Source organism: Hypanus sabinus, chromosome 11, assembly GCF_030144855.1.
Source record: "Hypanus sabinus isolate sHypSab1 chromosome 11, sHypSab1.hap1, whole genome shotgun sequence".
Classification (NCBI taxonomy): domain Eukaryota; kingdom Metazoa; phylum Chordata; class Chondrichthyes; order Myliobatiformes; family Dasyatidae; genus Hypanus; species Hypanus sabinus.
In genome coordinates this window covers 5211847-5238370 of record NC_082716.1, presented here as the reverse complement: position 1 = coordinate 5238370, position 26524 = coordinate 5211847, and the positions used below count along the sequence as shown (strand labels likewise).

The following is a 26524-nucleotide window of genomic DNA, read 5'->3' as shown; positions in this document are numbered from 1 at the left end:
AAACCCTAAACTGACTTCTAACTCCCCACATCCCTGTCCCTAAACCCTAATCTGACCTCTAACTCCCCACATCCCTGTCCCTAAACCCTAATCTGACCTCTAACTCCCCACATCCCCATCCCTAAACCCTAATCTGACCTCTACCTCCCCACATCCCCATCCCTAAACCCTAATCTGACCTCTAACTCCCCACATCCCCATCCCTAAACCCTAATCTGACCTCTAATTCCCCGCATCCCTGTCCCTAAACCCTAATCTGACCTCTAACTCCCCAGATCCCCATCCCTAAACTCTAATCTGACCTCTAACTCCCCACATCCCCATCCCTAAACCCTAATCTGACCTCTAACTCCCCACATCCCCATCCCTAAACTCTAATCTGACCTCTAACTCCCCACATCCCCATCCCTAAACCCTAAACTGACCTCTAACTCCCCACATCCCCATCCCTAAACTCTAATCTGACCTCTAACTCCCCACATCCCCATCCCTAAACCCTAATCTGACCTCTAACTCCCCACATCCCCATCCCTAAACTCTAATCTGACCTCTAACTCCCCACATCCCCATCCCTAAACCCTAAACTGACCTCTAACTCCCCACATCCCCATCCCTAAACTCTAATCTGACCTCTAACTCCCCACATCCCCATCCCTAAACCCTAAACTGACTTCTAACTCCCCACATCCCTGTCCCTAAACCCTAATCTGACCTCTAACTCCCCACATCCCTGTCCCTAAACCCTAATCTGACCTCTAACTCCCCACATCCCCATCCCTAAACCCTAATCTGACCTCTACCTCCCCACATCCCCATCCCTAAGCCCTAATCTGACCTCTAACTCCCCACATCCCCATCCCTAAACCCTAATCTGACCTCTAATTCCCCGCATCCCTGTCCCTAAACCCTAATCTGACCTCTAACTCCCCACATCCCCATCCCTAAACTCTAATCTGACCTCTAACTCCCCACATCCCCATCCCTAAACCCTAATCTGACCTCTAACTCCCCACATCCCCATCCCTAAACTCTAATCTGACCTCTAACTCCCCACATCCCCATCCCTAAACCCTAAACTGACCTCTAACTCCCCACATCCCCATCCCTAAACTCTAATCTGACCTCTAACTCCCCACATCCCTGTCCCTAAACCCTAATCTGACCTCTAACTCCCCACATCCCTGTCCCTAAACCCTAATCTGACCTCTAACTCCCCACATCCCCATCCCTACACTCTAATCTGACCTCTAACTCCCCACATCCCCATCCCTAAACCCTAATCTGACCTCTAACTCCCCACATCCCCATCCCTAAACCCTAATCTGACCTCTAATTCCCAGCATCCTTGTTCCTAAACTCTAATTGGACCTCTAACTCCTTCACATCCTTGTCCCTAAACCCCAATCTGGCATCTGACTCTCCACATCCTTGTGGTTAGCATAACTTTCCTACAGCACCGGCGACCTCAGTTCAGTCTCTGCCATTGTCTATAAGGAGTTTGTCTGTTCACCACATGACCGTGTGGGTTTTCTCTGGGTGCTCTGGTTCCATGCCAATTCCCAAAGAGATACGGGTTAGTCGATTAATTGGACATGTGGGCATAATCGGGCAATGCAGACTCATTAGGCCAGAAGGGAATGCTACTGTACTGGATCTCTAAATAAGATAAAAATTGAACAGATTATAAACAATTTAGGCTGTTGAAATTCTAAGAGTAACACCTGTGTAGTGCTGGTCTGATCTCATGTGACGGGTTGCCACACTCTTGATGCAAAAAATCTCATTCCAGAATACTACACTAGGTGTTAGTGGGCCATCAGAAGCTCCAGGTATCAGAAGGGGGCAGTGAATAGAAAGCACACACTTCTGGAGGTAAGTTTGTTTATAAAAATAGCAATATATACAATATTTACATGAGTAAGAACAATTCAAAATTCCAACTTTCTGTTTAGGTTCCAAATCTCAGCTATCAAATGAAAACCAAATCCTTTTTAGTTAGAATCAGAGAGATTTATTAAAATAACTTCATCACTCCAAATTCTCTAACTACTTATATCTAGTGTTATTCTCTGTTTAAAGGTTTACAGACTAACATTTGCTTTTTGATTTATCCCTAGTTAGTTAGGAAACTAATTGAATTCCTATTTTCTAGTATTATGGTTAACCTCAGTTTCAGATTCAGGTCAGTAGGTCTACAAATTCAATTCAACATCCCCCAAATATATATATATATATGTACATAAACATAGGTATATATATATATATATATATATATATATATATAGAGAGAGAGAGAGAGAGAGAGAGAGAGAGAGAGAGAGTGTAAAAGCAAAAGAGAGGGCATACAACAAAGCAAAAATTAGTGGGAAGGTAGAGGATTGGAAATGTTTTAAAATCCTACAGAGAGCAACTAAAAGAATCATTAGGAGGGAAATGGTGAAATATGAAAGCAAGCTAGCAAACAATATCAAAGTGGATATTAAAAATATTTTTCAAGTATATTAAAAATAAAAGAGAAATGAGAGTGGATATAGGACTGCTTGAAAATAAGGCAGGAGAAATAATAAGAGGGGACAAGGAGATGGCTGCTGAGCTAAATGAGTATCTTGCGTTGATCTTCACTGAAGAAGACACTAGCAGCGTTCCAGATGTTGTAGTGCATGAAGGAAGAGAAGTGGGTGCAGCTACCGTTACAAGAGAGAAGATGCTCAAAAAGACGAAAGACCTAAAGGTACATAAGTCACCCGGACCAGATGAACTGCACCTCAGAGTTCTGAAAGAGGTAGCGTTAGAAATTGTGGTGGCATTAGAAGTGATCTTTCAAAATTCATTGGACGCTGGCATGGTGCCAGAGGACTGGAAAACTGCACTCCACTCTTTAAGTGTAACGCTCAGCTATATCGGCTCGTACGCATCTAGGGGAGACCCCGTCCCCCGCCCAACCTTGTCTCACGTCGGTTGCTGTGCAATGCCACCTGATACAGCCTCAAACATAGATCATCAGCCAGCACACACTGTACATTTTACAAATTACACTTTATAAATCTTACTTGGACCATGAAATTAATAAAGATACAATACAAAAAGGAATTAATGGAAACAAAAAAAGGCGCCAGACTTATCAACGTTCAGTTTCTTCTTGCACACACAGTCGGAGCTCGGGACCTTCCTTCTTCCCCTGCAATCCGCTCCGACCCCACGACTCGAGGCTCGGGACCACCCGAAGTGATCAACCAGAGCGGTCCCAGCATGTGTGTCTTCCTCTCAATCTCCCCTCCAACCCTCCCAAAAGACAGCGCAACACTAGTTTACAAACCCACAAGAAAGAATAACATCTATCCCAATTGGTTAACAAATGAATACAATTCTCATTATCAGTAATTATAACCCAAACAAGTTATGAGAGAAAGCACTCTCTCACTAGTTAACATAACAAAGAAGCCATTCTGATTAACATACACAGTAACATAAAGAAGAAACCCCTTAAATAAGAAAGGAGGGAGGTAGCAGAAAGGAAATTATAGACCAGTTAGTCTGACCTCAGAGGTTGGGAAGATGTTAGAGTCAATTGTTAAGGACAAGGTGATGGAGTACTTGGTAAAACAGGACAAGATAGTACAAAGTCAGTATGGTTTCCTTCAAGGAAAGTCCTGCCTGATGAACCTGTTGGAATTCTTTGAGGAGATTAAAGGAGGATAGATAAATATTTGGAATTTCATAAGACCTTTGACAAGGTGCCACACATGAGGCTGCTTACCAAGTTAAGAGCCCAGGGTATTACAGGAAAGTTACTAACATGGTTAGAGCATTGGCTGATGGGTAGGATGCAGTGAGTGGGAATAAAAGGATCCTTTTCTAGTTGGCTGCCAGTGACTAGTGGTTTTCAGCAGGCATTGGTGTAGGGTCACTTCTTTTTATGCTGTATATAAATAATTTAGATGATGGAATAGATGGCTTTGTTGCTAAGTTTGCAGATGATATGAAGATTGGTGGAGGGACAGGTAGTGTTGAGGGAACAGGTAAGCTGCAGAAGGACTTAGACAGATTAGGAGAATGAGCAAGAAAGTGACAAATGAAATACACTGTTGGAAAATGCATGGTCATGCACTTTGGTAGTAGAAATAAATGTGCAGACTATTTTCTAAGTGGAGAAAAAATCCAGGAATCTGAGATGCGGAGGGTGCAGAACACCCGGTCCTTGTGCAGAACACCCTGAAGGTTAACTTGCAGGTACAGTCAGTGGTGAGGAAGCCAAATGCTATGCTTGCATTCATTTCAAGAGGTCTAGAATACAAGAACAAGGATGTGATGCTGAGGCTGAAACCTTTCAAATATTGACAGGCCTGGACAGAGTAGATGTGGAAAGGATGTTCCCCATGGTGGAGAATTCCAGGAAAAGAGGGCACAGCCTCAGGTCCATTTAAATCAGAATGCAGACATTTTTCTTTAGCCTGAGGTGGTGAATTTGTGTAATTTATTACCACAGGCAACTGTGGAGGCAGGTCATTGGGTGTATTTAAGGCAGAGATTGATAGATTCTTGATTGAACAAGGCATCAGAGGTTACAGGGAGAAGGCTGGGGAGTGACCCACGACTGTGCTGCAACACACAGCTCGAACCACATCATCAAGTTCGCCAATGACACGACCGTGGTGGATCTCATCAGCAAGAACGACGAGTCAGCATACAGAGAGGAGGTGCAGCGGTCAATGGACTGGTGCAGAGCCAACAACCTGTCTCTTAATGTGAACAAAAGAGATGGTTGTTGATTTCAGGAGGGCACGGAGTGACCACTCCTTGCTGGACATCGATAGCTCCTCGGTAGAGATCGTTAATAGCAACAAATTTTTTCATGTTCACCTGACAGAGAATCTCACCTGGTCCCTCAACACCAGCTCCAAAGCAAAGAAAGACCAGCAGCGTCTCTACTTTCTGTGAAGGCTGAGGAAAGTCCATCTCCCATCCCCCCATCCTCATCACATTCTACAGAGGTTGTATTGAGAGCATCCTGAGCAGCTGCACCACTGCCTAGTTCAGAAATTGTGCCATCTCGGATTGCAAGACCCTGTAGTGGATAGTGTGGTCAGCTGAGATCATCGGGGTCTCTCTTCCCGCCATCACAGACATTTACACTGCAAGCTGCATCTGCAAAGCAAACGGCATTATGAAGGACACCACGCACCCCTCATACAATCTCTTCTCCCTCCTGCCGTCTGGGAAAAGGCTCCGAAGCATTCGGGCTCTCACAACCAGACTATCTAACAGTTTCTTCCCCCAAGCTATCAGATTCCTCAATACCCAAAGCCTGGACTGACACCTTGCCCTATCGTCCTGTTTATTATTTATTGTAATGCCTGCACTGTTTTTGTGCACTTTACGCAGTCCTGCGTAGGTCTGTAGCTGTGTGTTTAATTTGATTTACAAAGCCTTACTACTCTGCCTAGGACTACTCCTTCGGACCACTACTTCCTTTGCACCTCAAATTGAAACTTATCAGGTAACACAAGCTGGTAAATTGTTTTCTCTCCATTTATTTTTTTCCTGTAGAGAATTCCGTCTTTTAGTTCTGGATGATCCCATTCCCTGAGAAGGTAGGGTAGTCTGGGGGTGGCATTTCTCACTGAAGGGGATGGTTTTTCTCCTGTTTCCATCCACTGATAACTTCCCTAGTACAAGGATCTGTTAACTGGGAGTCTAATCTTAATATCAGAGAGATGAGAAATGACCAATAATCCCCCAGACTGATCTTCTTGTGTGCAACTTTTATGGTATAGCACTCGAATACATCATTAGGGATGCAATGGTGACGTCTGCAGCAGGTTCTGTCTGTTGGATAAGATAACTCTCTCATAGAGCTTCCACATTTGTAATAACTTCACCTATATCACCCAAGTTCACCAGATTGTTTTTAGTGAACTTCGGGATGCAGTCCCACTCTCTCTGGGACGAGCGATCATCTGATAGTCCTCTGTTTTGTGGCCGGCATATTGTTCTGCTTCCTGGATCTAAATTGCACTTGGGATTATCAGCTGACAGAGCAGCTAGCCATCTGTAACTGGCTGCATCCAGTCTAGCAGTGGAAAGCATATAACTCAGGGTGTTACTGTCTGTCACTGCAATAAATGAACTATCATAAAGGTAATCATGAAATTTTTCACTGACTGCCCATTTTAGGGCTAGGAACTCTAATTTATGTACAGGATATCTTGATTCACTATGGGAGAGTCCCCTACTGGCATAGGCAATGACCCTAAGGTGTTCTTGATAGAATCAGAATCAGTTTTATCATCACCAGCATGTGTTGTGAAAGTTGTCTTTGCAGCTGCAGTACAATGCAAAACAAAATAATAATAAATACATGAATAAATTACAGTATACATATATCGAACAGATTAAAAATCATGCAAAAAAACAGAAATACTGTATGTTTTAAAAAGTGAGGTAATTTCCAAGGGTTCAATGTCCATTTCGGAATTGGATGGCAGAGGGGAAGAAGCTGTTCCTGAATCACTGAATGTGTGCCTTCAGGTTTCTGTACCTCCTACCTGATGGTAACAGTGAGAAAAGGGCATGCCCTGGGTGTTGGAGGTCCTTAATAATGGACGCTGCCTTTCTGAGACATTGCTCCATGAAGATGTCCTGGGCAGCTACTTTTGGTCCTGTGCAGTAGATTCCCCCATACCAGAGTGATAGAGCCCAACAGAATGCACTCCACGGTACATCTATAGATGTTTTTGAGTGTATTTGTTGACATGCCAAATCTCTTCAAACTCCTAATGTAGTATACCTGCTGTCTTTATAGCTGCATCAATATCTTGGGACCAGGTTAGATCCTCAGAGATCTTAACACCCAGGTGTGGTGATATCACATGCAATGATGTGCCAGTACGTGATTGGGCAGAGCACTGAGATGCGCAGGATTGCTAAAATGTTCCAGCATGTGGCTGGGTTAAGACGTGTTTGTTTATTACTGTAAATAAAAGTTCTCTAACTCTTCCAGAAAAGGGACAGAACTTTAGAATTATGAAAGAGGGAGAAAATAGAATGAGAGAATCTTGTGGGAAATATTGACTATCAGGAGAATGAAACCAGCTGCTGGAGGAACAATATGTAGACAGGCTGACTGGAGGGGAGGCTACACTAGATCTGGTACTAGTCAGGGGTCAGATCTATCAGTGTGTGAGCATTTCAGAGAGGGTGACCACAATTCCATAACCCTTCCCATTGCCTGGGAGAGACATATGAGCAGACGGAATGGGCAAGTATTTAATTGAGGGAGAGCCAATTCTGGAGTTATTCTGCATGAACTTGGGAGCATAAATTGTAAGTTGGTGTACTCAGGGAAATGCACATTTGAAATGTGGAGGTTGTTCTGGAAACTCTTGCACGGGGTTCTGGATAGATTTGTCCCATTGAGACAGGGAAAGGATGATTGGGTAAAGGAACCAGGGTTGACAAAAGATTTGGAACATCTAGTCGAGAGGGAGAAAGAAGCCCTCTGAAGATTTAGGAAGGAAATACCCTGCTTGGAGCAAAGAGTTTAAGAGTATGGAAATCATTTTGCAGATATGTAAAACTTGGGTTGGAGCATTGTGTGTAGTTCTAGTTGTCCCATTATAGGGAAGATGTGGAGGCTTTGGAGAGGGTGCTGAACAGGGTCTCCATGATGCTGCCTGGATTAGAGAGTCTGAGTCATTAGGATAAGATGGACAAACTAGCATTGATTTCTCTGGGGGATCTGAGACTGATTTTATTAAATAGTGAGAGGAATAGATGGACAATCAGAATCTTTACCTCAGGGTAGAAATGTCAAACCACACAAGCCCTGGTGAGACCATACCTGGAGTATTGTGTACAGTTTTGGTCTCCAGGGTTAAGGAAGGACATCCTGGCTGTAAAGGAAGTGCAGCGTAGATTCACGAGGTTAATTCCTGGGATGTCTGGACTGTCTTACGCAGAGAGGTTAGAGAGACTGGGCTTGTACACACTGGAATTAAGGAGATTGAGAGGGGATCTGATTGAAACATATAAGATTATTAAGGGATTGGACAAGATAGAGGCAGGAAATATGTTCCAGATGCTGGGAGAGTCCAGTACCAGAGGGCATGGTTTGAGAATAAGGGGTAGGTCATTTAGGACAGAGTTAAGAAAAAACTTCTTCTCCCAGAGAGTTGTGGGGGTGTGGAATGCACTGCCTCGGAAGGTAGTGGAGGCCAATTCTCTGGATGCTTTCAAGAAGGAGCTAGATAGGTATCTTATGGATAGGGGAATCAAGGGATATGGGGACAAGGCAGGAACCGGGTATTGATAGTAGATGATCAGCCATGATCTCAGAATGGCGGTGCAGGCTCGAAGGGCCAAATGGTCTACTTCTGCACCTGTTGTTTATTGTCTATTGTCTATTGTCAAATGTCAGAGGGCAGAGACTTAAAGTGAGCAGGGGAATGTTTAAAGGGGACAAGCAGGGCAAGTCTTTTTAAACAGAGAGTGGTGGGTGTCTGGAACAGGCTGACAGAGGTGGGAGTGGATAGTGGTATTCAAGAGGCTGATGAACAGGTTGGAGGAATGTGGATCATATACAGATTGATTTGGCATTGTGGTCAGCACGGACATTGTGGGTCAAAGGGCCTGTCACTGTTCTGTACAGTTCTATGTTCTATGTTCTGATGGAATTTTAGGTCCATCTGAAGGGAGAGTGTGGAGATTGAGTAGAGGCCTCAGTATTTGGACGATAAGAAGCTGGAGACTGCAACACCAAGGTTCACAAATGTAGATAGATGTGCGGATTGAACCGGAGTCTGTATGCTTCCTGTACCCTTTAAACCCCTGGGGTTCACTTGACATTGTATTGTATGACTGAGTAACATGTAAAGACAGTGAAATAAAAGTGTTTGTGTATTTCCTAGGGAGTTCTCATCCGTGATCCTGACCACAGTTTACATACCACCAGCGGCTGAATATAGCCAAACTCTCGCAGTACTGGATGATGCTGAGTCCAACCAAGATACAGTCCATCCTAGTTGGAAACTTCAATCCAGCTTGTTTGAAGCAGCTCCTGTCCAATTATCACCAGCATATAACCTGTAGCACCAATGGTCCCAACACACTAGACCACCACTATACTGCGATAAGAAGAGCCTATTGTTATGTACTCTTAGGGTTCATTTTTTCTGTGGACTGTCACTTTAAAATGCTGAGAGAATGAGACTGACTCTTGGACAATTGGGTTTCTGCTGACTGCAGAGTTGCTTGGTTACCATGGTTACCATGGTAGAGAGAGGTGGAGTTACTTGATGGACAATGAATGTTATGGTTTCTCTGCAGCTTGTTCACTTTTTACAAGGACAACCACACACACAGAGTTAGAGTCAAGATGGATTTGGTCAGTGGAAGACACCAGTGAGTCTGTTGTTGGTTTAAACTTTCAGTAGCCCAGAAGGGGTGAGTTGAGATCGATCCAGAGTATTGATAAATGACTTTCACAAGCTTCTGCAACTAGAAGAAGTTTGCAGAGAAAAGAAGAGAGGAGAGGAAGGTTTGAAACAGAAGAAACCTAGTGACAAAGAGATCACTGTTTGGACTCTCTCTAAGTAGCCCGTGAGGGTGAGTTTGATTCCATTCGAATACGAAAGTGTGACTGTCACTTAGTTAATCCACAGGAGTGGGCTTGTGAGTACCACGTGTGCGTTTACCCTTTTGTCTGGGTGTGGTAGTTCACTGAAGAAAGGCACCTCTGTGGCTAATCACTGTTGGAGTTATTTCGTATGTTGTGGAACTGGATAAGTGGCTATCACATTGTGTGTGATTGGGGTAACCTTGTGTAATCTACCGGTGTGTCGACCCTTGCCTGGGTGTTGGCTCTCTTGAAGATGGTCCCCTTTTTGTGATAAGCTACTGTTGGTGATAATCCATACGTGAATTCTGTTTGAGTATCCTGTGGCCACCACTTTGAGATGACCCGTAACTGAATTCGGGTATGGTACCACTTGTGTTGAAAGGATATTCATTGAAGATCACTGTCGGTGATACTTCGTGTGTGGAGTGGAACAACTTCGGAGATAAAACCTACTGCAATTGTTATTTTGTATTGCCGTCATAGAATCTGTGGAATATTGACGTAATTGCCTTCTCACAACATTCGGCTTTGGATTACAAACGTCTTGCATAAATTAACCTGTGCATTTGAACTGAACTGGACTTTTCTTACATACCATCATAAGACTGTATCACTTATCACATACACTTGAAGAAGTTTGGGAATGTATATATTTACACCTATATATGCATAACACCATTAACTCTTGGTTTACCTGGTTTAAGTTACTGTATTATGTAGTTACTAATAAAATAGTGTTTTGTTAACAGCAAAACCAGGTGTGTTCTATTGCTGCTGATACAGGGTTGTGAGTAGATGATATTAATTTTTTTGCTGTTCTTGGGGGAATGTGTCATGGAGCCTAGGGTTTGCTGTTTCATGTCGGGAAACACCTAGCCCCCAATTTTTAAAATAGCTCCAAACAATTTGTTCAGATCCCGGACAAGTCCCCAATTTAATATCATTCAGGAAGAGCAAGAGAGACCACGAGGGGAATTTTGATGGAAGACTTGCATAAAGATGATGGTATGAATACATAATAAATATACTTGACTCTTGTTTCTTTGAAGGAAGAAAAGGATTGGATTTATGAGGTACATTCAGATTTTGACAAAATTTATAAGAGACAATTCTAAAAATATGGCTGATTATATTATTGATTTTGAACAAAAGTACAGTCGCATACGTAAATACAAAATGGAACTTCCTGATGCTATATTAGCTCCAAAGTGTCCAGTCATAAAGGACAGACAAGTAGTGTTAACTGCAAGCACAGAACCTACATTTGCCTCTATGAAATCCGCATTGAAGATGATTTTTAGAGAAAAAGCCACTACGACAATAGTGGGAATTAATTTGAGTACTTCACCGAACAGAAACAGGAGGAGAGCAAGCGTAGGTCCCAGAGGGACCAGACAAGGGTACCACTGCCTGGAACAAATCCAATAAACAAGTACAGTAGGAGATCAAAATATACAGTATGTCAAAGTATTTACCACTAGGCAAGAAATGCAATAAACGAAACATGTTATGCTAACTGAAGAAACTAACAAATTTGAAGATGTAGAAGAGTGCCAAATCACATTGTTTGTGAAGGAATCACTTACTAATGCAGAGACATTTGAGGCAGCGATTTTGATGATGGAATCTCTAGATTTGCTGTTATTGACATAGCATGCACATGTGGAGTGTGGAGAAAAATGGCTTGAAAGCTCTGTAAGTGAACTAAGCCAGAATGAAGTTCAGAAACTGGTGAACACAGATACACCTAGTAACAAAGTATTCAAATTTGGAGATGGAAAGATTGTACATTCCACCAAAAGAGTGTAAATTTCCACTAAAATAGGGTAGACAAAATGTTACATTGAAGCAGAGGTGGTAGCAGTGAATATTTCATTACTCTTGAGTAGAACTTCCCGAATGAAAGCAGGAGCAGTACTGGATGTAGAGAATGACCAAGCAACAATATTTCAACAGCCAGGTGAAAGAGTCACTGTTGTGCCTTTTTCACCACACAGCTGGTGGGTACAGACCACATGAGGTCCTCAGTGATGTGGATGCCGAGGAATTTAAAGCTGTTCACCCTCTCAACCCCAGATCCATTGATGTCAATAGGGGTTAGCCCATCTCCATTCCTCCTGTAGTCCACAACCAGCTCCTTTGTTTTTGTGACATTGAGGGAGAGGTTGTTTTCTTGACACCACTGAGTCAGAGAGATGACTTGTAAAAGCACAGACCAATGTTGTCTGTTTCGCAGCCATGGTCATCTTTACATTGAGGGCCTCGCTGATGAGCTTCTTGAGGAAGAGAAAGGAGGAGGAATGATGCATTGCTGCCTAGCTATCAGTGTAGACTATCCCCATAGTCCATCATGGGTGCATTAGTAAGGGCTATGCAAAAATGATCAGGGATTCACTGCATGAAGCTTCTTTAAAAATAAAACAAGGATGGTGATTGTCCAGGAGAGACAGCATGTGGTCCATTAGCTCTGAAGGCCTAACACCACAGAGACTGGGCAAGGACAGCAAATGTTCGGCATGCACAGACTCCAAAGGTCTGTGAAAGGTAAATTTTCAGCGACTGGTATTTATTGAGCTCAGGCGGGTGTTTAAGCAGTAGCTGTGGAGATTCTGAGTGATACTACCACAGAGATGAACTTGGTGAATCATTGGTGGTGGAAATCATTGGTGGTGATTTCTCGCAGCACGAATTGGGCCTTGGCTTGTACAAACCAACCAAAAGGTTTTGCTCCAAAACTCCAGCAGTTTCAATGCGACTGCGTTGGCCAATATGTACAATAACTCTGGGATTGTGCTAGAGCATCAGGGTCACCAATGTAGGTTTTGCAAATGAAATGAAGCGAGACATTTTATGTTTAACAAAATCCATAACACATTTTATTGAACTTCAAAACGTGCACACAAAAGTGTGCTAAAACTCTTTACGTAATAACGTCATGACGTCAGAGCAGCCTCTTGAAGTGAACTTCCAACTCAAGGTTGGTGGCTGTAAATGATGCGTCTCTTCCCATTATACAGCTTCATTTGAATTTAATAAATAAAATGCTCGGTCTGTTTTCTACATGTATATTTATTTTACTATTATTAAAAATGAGCTCAATTTTGTTACACTCAGAAAATAATGGAAGAAATCAAAATGGCAGGCAGCATCTACAGAGAAGAATAAACAGTTGACGTTTCAGACCGAGGCCCTTCATCAGGACTGGCAAGGAAGGAGGAAGAAGCCAGAATAAGAAGCTGGAGGGAGGGGAGGAGTACAGACTGGCATGTGACAGATGAGGGGAGGATGGGTGGATGGGGGAGGGAGGGAGGGAGGGAAGGAGTACAGACCGGCCGGTGACAGGTGAGACCAGGTGAGGGGAGGATGGGTGGGTAGGGGAGGGAGGGGAAGGATTGGGGGGAGGGGGATGAATTGAGAAGCTGGAAGATGATAGGTGAAAAGGTAAAGGGCTGAATGAGGAATCTGGAGATGAAAGTGGACCATGGGAGAAAGGGAGGGGAGAAGGGGGATGGGGGGCACAGAGGGAGGAGGTGGGCAGGTGAGGAGAAGAAAGAGGGTAGGAGAGGAGCCAGATTGGGGAAATGAAAAAGAGGAGGGGGAGAGGGGGAGAAATGACCGAATGGTAGAGAAATCGATGTTCATCTTGCAATACTAATTGTTGAAATGGTTCACTCTCGGTAATTCCACCAGGGACGACACACGGCGTTCCACATCTCTGCAGCCTGCATTCTTGCTCTGACATCACCAGTGTAGTTGATGTTGTTTGCAGCCCACACGCCGATACCACGGAGGTTCAGTTTCATCATGATAGACACCTTCATAGAAATGCTCTCGGGATCATCGTACCAGACCTCGTGGTACGTGTTACCAACCTGCATGTGAGCAAAAGGGAAATGCACAGATTGGGAGGGCACCAGGCTGAAACTGTTAGGTGGAGTAATTTGGGTGGCACTTTAATGCTGGAGAGAAAGGATCTGTATCACAATTCCTGTGAACAGGTTCATTTCTGACCTCTGGTACTGTCTGTGTTGGGGGGGGGGTATATTCTCTGACCTTTGGCACTGTCTGTGTGGGGGGGTATATTCTCTGACACCTCTGGTACTGTCTGTGTGGGGGGGGTATACTCTGACCTTTGGCTCTGTCTGTTTGGGGGGGTATATTCTCTGACACCTCTGGTACTGTCTGTGTGGGGGGGGTATACTCTGACCTTTGGCTCTGTCTGTTTGGGGGGGTATATTCTCTGACACCTCTGGTACTGTCTGTGTGAGGGGGTATATTCTCTGACCTTTGGCACTGTCTGTGTGGAGGGGTATATTCTCTGACACCTCTGGTACTGTCTGTGTGAGGGGGTATATTCTCTGACCTTTGGCACTGTCTGTGTGGGGGGGTATATTCTCTGACACCTCTGGTACTGTCTGTGTGGGGGGGTATACTCTGACCTTTGGCACTGTGTGGTGGGGTATATTCTCTGACTCCTCTGGTACTGTCTGTGTGGGGGGGTATATTCTCTGACCTTTGGCACTGTCTGTGTGGGGGGGTATATTCTCTGACACCTCTGGTACTGTCTGTGTGGGGTGGTATACTCTGACCTTTGGCACTGTCTGTGTGGGGGGGTATATTCTCTGACTCCTCTGGTACTGTCTGTGTGGGGGGGTATACTCTGACCTTTGGCACTGTCTGTGTGGGGGGGTATATTCTCTGACACCTCTGGTACTGTCTGTGTGGGGGGGTATATTCTCTGACACCTCTGGTACTGTCCGGCAGCAGCTCCTTGAAGACCGTGTTAGGGGTCTGGAGCAGCAACTTGTATGGGAGAGCGAGGAGATCATTGATCAGAGTTACAGGGAAGTAGTCACCCCGAAGTTGCAGGAGGTGGTATCTGGGTAACTGTCAGGAGAAATGGAAATGTGAATAGGCAGTTAGCACAGAGCACCCCTGTGGCCATTCCCCTCAAAAGTAAACATACTGCTTTGGATGCTGTTGTGATGTATAAACTTCCAGGGGCGTGTCACAGAGACCGGGTTACTGCAACAGAGCATAAGTCCATGGTGTAGAACAGAAAAAGGAGAAGAGGGGAATGGTAATGATAGAGGACTCCATACTCAAGGGAACAGGCAGGAGAATCTGTGGATATGGACAGGACAACTGAATGGTATGTTGCCGCCCAGGTCAGGGATATCTTGGATCATGTCCACAACATTTTGGAGAAGGAAGGAGAACAGCCAGATGTCTTGGTACAAATTGATGCCAATGACATAGGAAGGAAAAGCAAAGAGGTCCTGAAAAGAGAATTTAGAGAGCTCGGTAGAAAGTGAGAAGCGGGAACTCCAGGGTGGTAATTTCTGGATTTCTGCCTGTGCCACGCGCCAGTGAGGGTAGAAACAGGATGATCTGGTAGAAAAATGTGTGGCTGAGAAGCTGGTGCAGCAGCAGGGCTTCAGGTTTTTGGATCATTGGGGGTGGTGCAACCTGTTTTAAGGTGACAGATTGCACCTGAACCCAAGGGGGACCAATATCCTCACAGGCAGGTTTGTTCGAGCTGTTGGGGAGGGTGTAAACTAATTTGGTAGGGTGGTGGGAACTAGAGTGAAGGGACTCAGGATAGGACGGATGGTGAAAAAGCAAAGGAAGCATGCAGTCTGACTGTCGGGAAAGGCAGGTAGATTATAAGACAAAACTGCAGCAGGCAGGGTGAGAATCATTGCATTAGGGACACAGAATCAAAAGGGATAGTAAATACAATACTCAAAGTGCTATATCTCAGTGCACAGAGTATAAGAAATAAGGTGGATGATCTTGTTGCACTATTACAGATCGCCAGATATGACGCTGTGGCCAGCACTGAATCGCGGCTGAAGGATGGTTATAGTTGGGAGCTAAATGTCCAAGGTTACACATTGTATCAGAGGGATAGGAAGATTGGCAGAGGGGGTGGTGTGGCTCTACTGGTAAAGAATGGCATCAAATCAGTAGAAAGATGTGACATAGGATTGGAAGGTGTTAAATTGTTGGGGGCTGAGTTAAGAAACTACAAGGGTAAAAGGACCCTGATGGCAGTTACATAGAGGCCTCCCAAGAGTAGCTGGGATGTGGACCACTAACTACAACGGGAAATAGAAAAGGGGTATCAAAAGGGCAATGTTATGATAGTCATGGGAGATGCAGTTCAATCAAGCAGTTCAATTGGGAAAATCAAGCTGGTAATGGATCTCAAGAGAGTGAGTTTGTTGAATTCCTATGAGATGGTTTTTTAGTGCAGGTTGTTGTTGAGCCCACTAGGAGATCAGCTACACTGGATTGGGTGTTATGTGATGAACCAGAGGGAATTAGAGAGCTTAAGATAAAAGAACCCTTAGGAACCAGTGATCCCTTAGGAAGGTGCAGGATAGATGCATTTCAAAAACAAAGAAATACTCAAATGGCAAAATAGTACAATTGTGAATGACAAGGGAAGTAAAAAAAATGTAAAGGCAAAAGAGAGGGCATACAACAAAACAAAAAGTAGTGGGAAGATAGAGGATTGGGAAGTTTTTTAAAACCTACGGAGAGTAACTAAAAGAATCATTAGGAGGGAAATGGTGAAATATGAAAGCAAGCTAGCAAACAATATCAAAGTGGATAGTAAAATTTTTTTCAAGTGTGTATAAAAAGAAAAGAGAGATAAGAGTGGATGTAGGACCACTAGAAAATGAGGCCAGAGAAACAATAACAGGGACAAGGAGATGGCAGATGAACTAAGTGAGTATTTTACATCAGTCGTCATTATAGAATACACTAACAATGTGCCAGATGTTGTGCATGAAGGAAGAGAATTGAGTGCAGTTAGTATTACAAGGGAGATGGAGCTCAAAAAGCTGAAAGACCCAAGGGTACATAAGTCACCTGGACCAGATGAAGAAGTAGTCGAGATTGTGGAGGCATTAGTAATGATCTTTCAAAAATCATTGGTCTGGCATGGAGCCAGAAGACGGGAAAATCACAAATGTCACTCCACTCTTTAAGAAAGGAGGAAGGCAGCAGAAAGGAAACTATAGACTAGTTAGCCTGACCTCAGTGGTTGGGAAGATGTTGGACTCAATTGTTAAGGATGAAGTTATGGAATACTTGGAGACACTGTACAAGATAGGACTAAGTCAGCGTGGGTTCCTTAAGGGAAAATCTTGCCTGATGAACTTACTGTAATTCTTTGAGGAGATTACAAGTAGGATAGATAAAAGGGATGCAGTGGATGTGGTATATTTGGACTTTCAGAAGGTGTTTGACAAGGTGCCACAATATAAGGCTGCTTACCAAGTTAAGAGTCCATGGTATTACAGGGAAGTTACTGGCATGGTTAGAGCATTGGCTGATTGGTAGGAGGCAGCGAGTGGGAATAAAGGGCTCATTTTCTGGTTGGCTGCCAGTGACAGTGGTGTTCCTCAGTGGTCGTTGTTGTGACCGTTTCTTTTTATGCTGTGTATCAATGATTTAGATCCTGGAATAGATGGCTTTGTTGCCAAGTTTTCAGATGATACAAAGACTGGTGGAGGTACAGGTAGTGTTGAGGGAACTGGTAGGATGCAGAAGGACTTAGATAGATTAGGAGAATGGGTGAGAAAGTGGCAAATGAAATATAGAGTCGGAAAATGAATGGTCATGCTCTTTGGTAGTAGAAATAAATGTGCAGACTATTTTCTAAATGGGGAGAGAATCCAAGAATCTAATATGCAAAGGGACTTGGGAGTCCTTGTGCAGAACACTCTAAAGGTTAACTTGCAGGTACAGTCGGTGGTGAGGATGACAAATGCCATGTTAGCGTTCATTTCAAGAGGTCTAGAATACAAAAGGAGGGATGTGATACTAAGGCACTGGTGAGGCCTCACTTGAGTATTGTGAACAGTTTTGGGCCCCTCATCTGAGAAAAGATGTGCTGCCATTGGAGAGGGTTCAGGGAAGATTCACAAGAATGATTCTGAGCATGAAAGCATTATCATACGAGGGACAATTGATAGCACTGGAATTTAGAAGGATGAGAGGGGAACTCATTGAAATCTTACAAATATTGACAGGCCTAGACAGAGTAGATGTGGAAAGGATGTTCCCCATGGTGGAGAATTCCAGGAAAAGAGGGCACAGCCTCAGTCCATTTAAATCAGAATGCAGACATTTTTCTTTAGCCTGAGGGTAGTGAACTTGTGGAATTTATTACCACAGGCAACTGTGGAGGCAGGTCATTGGGTGTATTTAAGGCAGAGATTGATAGATTCTTGATTGAACAAGGCATCAAAGGTTACAGGGAGAAGGCTGGGGAGTGGGGCTGACAAGTGGAGAAAAGGATCAACCATGATTGAATGGCAGAGCAGATTAGATGGGCCAAATGGCCTATTTCTGCTCCCATGTCTTTGGTCTAATGGACATTTCAGACCAAAACCCTTTATTAGGACTGGGTCCAGATGCTGGAGGGACTCAGCAGGCCAGGCAGCATCTACTGAAAGATACAGTCCATGATTCAGGGCGAGACATAGAAACATAGAAACGTAGAAAATAGGTGCAGGAGTAGGCCATTCAACCCTTCGAGCCTGCACCGCCATTCAGTATGATCATGGCTGATCATCCAACTCAGAACCCTGTACCTGCTTTCTCTCCATACCCCCGATCCCTTTAGCCACAAGGGCCATATCTAACTTCCTCTTAAATATAGCCAATGAACCGGCCTCAGCTGTTTCCTGTGGCAGAGAATTCCACAGATTCACCACTCTCTGTGTGAAGAAGTTTTTCCTCATCTCGGTCCTAAAAGGCTTCCCCTTTATCCTTAAACTGTGACCCCTCATTCTGGACTTCCCCAACAACGGAAACAATCTTCTTGCATCTAGCCTGTCCAATCCCTTTAGAATTTTATACGTTTCAATAAGATCCCCCCACAATCTTCTAAATTCCAGTGAGTATAAGCCTAGTCGATCCAGTCTTTCTTCATATGAAAGTCCTGCCATCCCAGGAATCAATCTAGTGAACCTTCTCTGTACTCCCTCTATGGCAAGAATGTCTTTCCTCAGATTAGGGGACCAAAACTGCACACAATATTCTAGGTGCAGTCTCACCAAGGCCTTGTACAACTGCAGTAGAACCTCCCTGCTCCTGTACTCAAATCCTTTTGCTATGAATGCCAACATACCATTTCCCTTTTTCACTGCCTGCTGTACCTGCATGCCCACCTTCAATGACTGGTGTACAATGACACCCAGGTCTTGTTGCATCTCCCCTTTTCATAATCGGCCACCATTCAGATAATAATCTGTTTTCCTGTTCTTGCAACCAAAGTGGATAACCTCACATTTATCCACATTAAATTGCATCTGCCATGAATTTGCCCACTCACCTAACCTATCCAAGTCACCCTGCATCCTCTTAGCATCCTCCTCACAGCTAACACCACCACCCAGCTTCGTGTCATCCGGAGATGCTGCATTTAATTCCCTCATCTAAATCATTAATATATATTGTAAACAACTGGGGTCCCAGCACTGAGCCTTGTGGTACCCCACTAGTCACTGCCTGCCATTCTGAAAAGGTCCCGTTTACTCCCACTCTTTGCTTCCTGTCTGCCAGCCAATTCTCTATCCACATGAGACCCTTCATCAGGACTGTGTGTCGATGCTGGGGTAGCTCAGCAGCCCAGTCCATCCTGTCTCCGCAAAAATGCTATTCCCTTTTCTCAGTTTGTTTGCTGCTCCCACATATGTTCCCAGAAGGTGGCTTTCCTTTCCAGAACATCGGAGGTGTCCTCCTCCATCAAAGAACGGGCCTTTCCTTCGTCCACCATTGATGCTGCCCTCACCCACATCTTCTCCACTTCCCAAACAGTGAGCTCAACCCGTCTTCCTCTCTTCTTAACAGTGATAGGGTTCCTCTTGTCCACCCCATGAATCTCTATATCATCAGCCAATCACGAGGTTCAGCTGTTGTTCAGACTTAACAACAGAATGTGGAAAAATATGATTGAAGTGACTTTGTCCATGGTGCCAGATGGGATGGTTTGAGTATATCAGAAACTGATGATCTGTGAGTTTCACTCACGACAGTCTCTAGAGTTTACAGAAAATGGTCCAAAAAGCAAAAATAAACATAAGTGAGTGGCTGTTCTGTGAACGAAAACTCCTTGTTAATGAGGGAGGTCAGAGGAGAATGGCCAGACTGGTTCAAGCTGACAGGAAGGTGACAGTAACTCAAATAACCACACGTTACAACAGTGGTATGCAGAACATCTCTGAATGGACAGAACTTTGAACCTTGAAGTGAATGGGCCACACTGGCTTCCTCTCCTGTTCCTAATAAAGTGGCCACAATGCATTTTCTTATTGTAACTGATGGTATTGTTTATGTGTTGCTCTCTACTGTTGCTGTAAAACAAACAAATTTCACAAAGCGTGTGTGATGATAAACCTGTTTCCAATATAGGTGTCTACTGTGGACAGAGCGTGGAAGGGGGGTTAAAGAGAGGAGAATCATGGACGGGAAAGGGGAAGGGAGAGGGGAGGGAGTGGGAAGCACCAGAGAAACATTCTGTAATGATCAATAAACCAGTTGTTTGAAATCAAGTGATTTTGTCTGGTGTCTCAGGGCTGGGTGTGTCTGCACTCTCTTCCATACACACTCATTCTCTGACACCCGTACCACACCTCTCCCTCACCTACACCCCTCCAAAGGTGCTCCACCCTCACCATGCCCACGTCCTTTTCTCCTGTGAAGTTTACAAGCTCATTCCCTCACCATGTTGAGAAATATTTAAAATTCTCCATCAGTGAATCAACTTCAGTGAACCAGACATGGGACTCCTCAGTCACAGCAGGGTCTCTGCCCCCGGTTCAACAGCTCGACAGAAACCCCCCAGATCCCTGGGAAGCAAAGCTCCACACTTTGCTCCACACTTTGCTCCACAAGGTGATTCCACAGGTCAGAGTTCAACACCTATATTTAACGTGGAGGTTGATAGGTTTTTGATTAGTAAAGTTGTCAAAAATTATGAGGAGAAGGCAGGAGAATGGGGTTAAGAGAGAAAATAAATCGGCCATGATGGAATTTTGGAGCAAACTTGATGGGCTGAATGGCCGTACTCTGCTCCTATATCTTCCGGCCTTTTGATCTGTGGAAGTAAGGGTGGAAAATGTGTGTCTTGTTTCTGGATTTTCATTCTGCAGTCTGAACATTGCAATACAGTGGAGGCTCCTCAAAATTGGGGTCAGTGTTTGGGGTAAAACGTTAATGAACACAAAGGATGGGTTGAAAGACAAAAAAGTAAGAATGAATGGAACATTTTGTCAAACCAAAAGAGCACATCTATTTCAGTTGTCATCTCCAATCCCTCTATCTACACTTGATTCTATAAAATACTGTAAAATATCAACTAGTTCAAGACGTATGTTTCGCTATACACAAACTGCTTCTCATCTCTTTTTGAAATAATTATTTATTTCATATTATATCTATTTCCTATTGTAATTTATAGTACATTTTATGTATTGCACTGTATGCAGTCACTGCCACAAAACAACAAGCTTCACAACGTAAGTCAGTGATAATAAACTTCACTCTGATTCTGATTTAAATATCTGCTGGATTCAACACATGGTTCATTCACTCCCAAATACTCAGCCGATCTCCTGCACCCAATTGCCACCAAACAAACTGAATGTTTTGTGCTTTGTAGAGTCGTTTATACAGAGTTTATTCAGCCTGGGAGATTGGAGTATTGTAGGTAGAACGCTCTGATGCCCAGGTCCCCAATGTGCTCTGGTAGATCATCTTACCAAGTAGACAAAATATGGGACTTTCCGATCATCGTCCCAGAACCTGCCAGTGAGTGATCTCGACAGACGCTGCATGATGTCTTTGTATGGGATCCGTCTTGCTTCAGTATAACTACACGGGACTCCTTGGGAAATCGTTTCCAGTTCACACTCACCCACCTGAAAAATATAGAGAGAGATAAATTGTAGATGTAAATACAGTCACTCTGATAATATGAAAGTACACAGAAAGTGTCTATGGTGAATCCATCTGAGTCATTAGATATGATATTGAAGAAAGATTATATACTGCAAAATCATCAAGAATTCTGGTGACAGAGCAGAGAGATGGCACAAAGGAAAATAGAAACATAGAAAACCTACAGCACAATACAGGCCCATCAGCCCACAAAGCTGTGCTAAACATGTCCCTACCTTAGAAATTACTAGGCTTACCTAAAGCCTTGTATTTTTCTTAGCTCCATGTACCTATCCAAAAGTCTCTTAAAAGACCCTATTGTATCTGCCTCTACCACCGTTGCTGACAGCCCATTCCACACACTCACCACTCTGAGTAAAAAACTTACCCCTGACATCTCCTCTGTACCTACACCCCAGCACCTTAAACCTGTGTCCTCTTGTGGCAGCCATTTCAGCCCTGGGAAAAAGCCTCTGACTATCCACATGATCAATGCCTCTCATCATCTTGTACACCTCTATCAGGTCACCTCTCATCCTCCGTCGCTCCAAGGAGAAAAGGCCGAGTTCACTCAAAATATTCTCTTAAGGCATGCTCCCCAATCTAGGCAACATCCTTGTAAATCTCCTCTGCACCCTTTCTATGGCATTCACATCCTTCCTGTAGTGAGGCAACCAGAACTGAGCACAGTACTCCAAGTGGGGTCTGACCAGGGTCCTATATAGCTGCAACATTACAGAGAACAGAGAACTATCGTCCTGTCAGCCTGACATCAGTAGTGGGGAAGATGCTAGAGTCCATTACTAAAGATGAAATAGTGGCATATCTAGATAGCAGTGATAGGATTAGGCAGAGCCAGCATATATTTACCAAGGGCAAATCATGCTTGACTAATCTATTGGAGTTTTGAGGATGTAATCAGGAAGTTAGACAAGGGAGATCCAGTGGATGTAGTGTACCTCGATTTTCAGAAGGCATTTGATAAGGTCCCACATATGAGCAAGTGCAGCAGGCAGTGAAGAAGGCAAATGAAATGTTGGCCTTTATGACAAAGGGAATTGTTGGAGTTTTTTGAGGGTGTAACAAGGATGTTAGACGAGGGTAAGCCAGTGGATGTTGTGTACCTAGATTTTCAGAAGGCATTCGATAAGGTGCCACATAGGAGATTGGTGAAATCAGAGCTCATGGCATTGGGGGCAGGGTTTCAACATGGATAGAAAACTGGTTGGCAGATAGAAAGCAAAGGGTAGCAGTGAATGGGTGTTTCTCGGACTGGCTGGAGGTGACTAGTGGGATACCACAGGGCTCTGTATTGGGACCACAGCTCTTTACGATTTATGTCAACGATTTAGATGAGGGCATTGAAAACTATATCAGCAAGTTTGCTGACGATACTAAACTGGGTGGCAGTGTGACATGCGAAGATGACGTTAGGAGAATACAGGGAGACTTGGATAGGCTGGGTGAGTGGGCAGATACTTGGCAGATGTCATTCAATGTGAATAAATGTGAAGTTATCCACTTTGGAAACAGGAACAAGAGGGCAGAATATTGTCTGAATGGTGTAGAGTTAGGTAAGGGAGAAATGCAGAGACCTAGGAGTCCTAGTTCATCAGTCAATGAAGGTGAATGAGCAAGTGCAACAGGCAGTGAAGAGGGCAAATGGAATGTTGGCCTTTATTACAAGGGGAATTGAGTACAAGAGCAAGGATGTCCTTTTGCGGTGGAGGCCAATTCTCTGGATGCTTTCAAGAAGGAGCTAGATAGATATCTGATGGATAGGGGAATCAAGGGATATGGGGACAAGGCAGGGACTGGGTATTGATAGTGAATGATCAGCCATGATCTCAGAATGGCGGTGCAGACTCGAGGGGCCGAATGGTCTACTTCTGCACCTATTGTCTATTATCTATTATCTATTACCTATTACAAGAGCAAGGAAATCCTTTTGCATTTGTACAGGGCCCTGGTGAGACCACACCTAGAGTATTGTGTACAGTTTTGGTCTCCAGGGTTAAGGAAGGACATCCTGGCTGTAGAGGAAGTGCAACGTAGATTCACGAGGTTAATTCCTGGGATGTCTGGACTGTCTTACGCAGAGTGGTTAGAGAGACTCAGCTTGTACAAGCTGGAATTAAGCAGACTGAGAGGGGATCTGATTGCAACATAAGATTATTAAGGGATTGGACAAGATAGAGGCAGGAAATATGTTCCAGATGCTGGGAGAGTCCAATACCAGAGGGCATGGTTTGAGAATAAGGGGTAGGTCATTTAGGACAGAGTTAAGGAAAATCTTCTTCTCCCAGAGAGTTGTGGGGGTCTGAAATGCACTGCCTCAGAAGGCAGCGGAGGCCAGTTCTCTGGATGCTTTCAAGAAGGAACTAGATAGATATCTTATGGATAGGGGAATCAAGGGATATGGGGACAAGGCAGGAACCGGGTATTGATAGTAGATGATCACCCATGATCTCAGAATGGCAGTGCAGGCTCGAAGGATCGATTGGTCTACTTCTGCACCTATTGTCTATTGTCTATTAACATTACCTCTCGGCTTCTAAATGCAATTCTATGATTGATGAAGGCCAATAAACCGTACACCTTCTTAACCACAGAATCAACCTGAACAGCAGCTTTGAGTGTCCTATGGACTCGGACCCCAAGATCCCTCTGATCCTCCACACTGCCAAAAATCTATTATTGATATTATATTCTGCCATCATATTTGACCTACCAAAATGAACCACTTCACACTTATCTGGGTTGAACTCCATCTCCCACTTTTCAGTCCAGTTTTGCATTCTATCAATGTCCCACTGTAACCTCTGACAGCCCTCCACACTATCCACAATACCCCCAAACTTTGTGTCATCAGCAAGTTTACTAACCCAACCATCCACTTCCTCATCCAGGTCATTTATAAAAATCACGAAGAGTAAGGGTCCCAGAACAGATCCCTGAGGCACTCCACTGGTGAACAACCTCCATGCAGAATATAACCCGCCTACAACCATTCTTTGCCTTCTGTAGGCAAGCCAGTTCTGGACCCACAAAGCAATATCCCTTTGGATCCCATGCCTCCTTACTTTCTCAATAAGCCTTGCATGGGGTCCCTTATCAAATGCCTTGCTTTAATCCATAAACACAACATCAACTGCTCTACCTTCATCAATGTGTTTAGTCACATCCTCAAAAAATTCAATCAGGCTCGTAAGGCATGACCTGCCCTTGACAAAGCCATGCTGACTATTCCTAATCATATTATACCTCTCCAAATGTTCATAAATCCTGCCTCTCAGGATCTTCTCCATCAACTTACCAACCATTAAGGTATGACTCACTGGCCTATAATTTCCTGGGATATCCCTACTCCCTTTCTTGAATAAATGAACAACATCCGCAACCCTCCAATCTTCCGGAACCTCTCCTGTCCCCACTGATGTTGCAAAGATCATTGCCAGAGGCTCAGCAATCTCCTCCCTCACTTCCCACAGTAGCCTGGAGTACATCTCATCCAGTCCCGGTGACTTATCTAACTTGATGCTTTCTAAAAGCTCCAGCACATCCTCTTTCTTAATATCTACATGCTCAAGCTTTTCAGTCTGGTGCAAGTCATCACTACAATCACTAAGATCCTTTCCCATAGTGAATACTGAAGTGAAGCATTCATTAAGTACCTCTGCTATTTCCTCCGGTTCCATACGTACTTTCTCACTGTCACACTTGATAGGTCCTATTCTTTCACATCTTATCCTTTTGGTCTTCACATACTTGTAGAATGCCTTGGGGTTTTGACAGACAGACAGACAGACATACTTTATTGATCCTGAGGGAAATTGGGCTTCATTACAGCTGCACCAACCAAGAATAGTGAAGAAATATAGCAATATAAAACCATAAATAATTAAATAATTATAAGTTAATCATGCCCAGTGGAAATAAGTCCACGACCAGCCTATTGGCTCAGGGTGTCTGACACTCCGAGGGTTTGATGGCCACAGGTAGGAATGACTTCCTATGACACTCAGTGTTACATCTCGGTGGAATGAGTCTCTGGCTGAATGTACTCCTGTGCCTAACCAGTACATTATGGAGTGGATGGGAGTCATTGTCCAAGATGGCATGCAACTTGGACAGCATCCTCTTTTCACACACCACCATCAGAGAGTCCAGTTCTACCCCCACAACATCACCGGCCTTACGAATGAGTTTGTTGATTCTGTTGGTGTCTGCTACCTTTAATCCTGCCTGCCACAGCCTTCTCACGGCCCCTTCTGACTCTCCTAATTTCCTTCTTAAGCTTCTGCCTAGTAGCCTTATAATCTTCTAGATCTCTTACATTACCCAGCTCTCTGAATGTTTTGTAAGCTTTCCTTTTCTCCTTGACTAGATTTATTACAGCCTTTGTACACCGCGGTTCCTGCACCTTACCATAACTTCCCTGTCTCATTGGAACGTACCTATGCAGAACTCCACACAAATATCCCCTGAACATTTGCCACATTTCTCCATACTTTTCCCTGAGAACATCTGTTTCCAATTTAAGCTTCCAATTTCCTGCCTGATAGCCTCATAATTTCCATTACTCCAAAATGATCAAAGGTCAAACAGGACATGGCACAGGATGTGCTGAAACTTGAGAGGGTTCAAAGGAAGTTCACGAAAATGATTCCAGGATTGAATGACTTGTCATATAAAGAGTTTGATGGCTCTGGGCCTGTATTCACTGGAATTCTAAAGAATGAGGGGTGACCTCACTGAAACCTATCGAATAGTGAAAGGCCTCGATAGAGTGGATGTGGAGAGGAAGTTTTTTATGGTGGCAGAGTCTAAGACCACAGGTGCAGAATAGACAATAGACAATAGGTGCAGAAGTAGACCATTCGGCCCCTCGAGTCTGCACCGCCATTCTGAGATCATGGCTGATCATTCACTATCAATACCCAGTCC

The 26524-nt window shown here is 44.0% G+C and overlaps 1 protein-coding gene across 1 annotated transcript in view; it reads right to left on the bottom strand.

The window, feature by feature from the left end:
* Window positions 1-13284: 13284 nt before the first annotated feature.
* The window catches only part of LOC132402327 (di-N-acetylchitobiase-like), a 33292-nt gene continuing 20052 nt past the window's right edge, over window positions 13285-26524 (bottom strand). The window contains exons 6-7 of the mRNA XM_059985206.1: window positions 21400-21558; window positions 13285-13488 (exon numbers count right to left, since the gene is read on the bottom strand). Coding sequence (XP_059841189.1) covers window positions 13285-13488; window positions 21400-21558 — 363 coding nt within the window. The remainder of the gene's footprint in view (window positions 13489-21399; window positions 21559-26524) is intronic.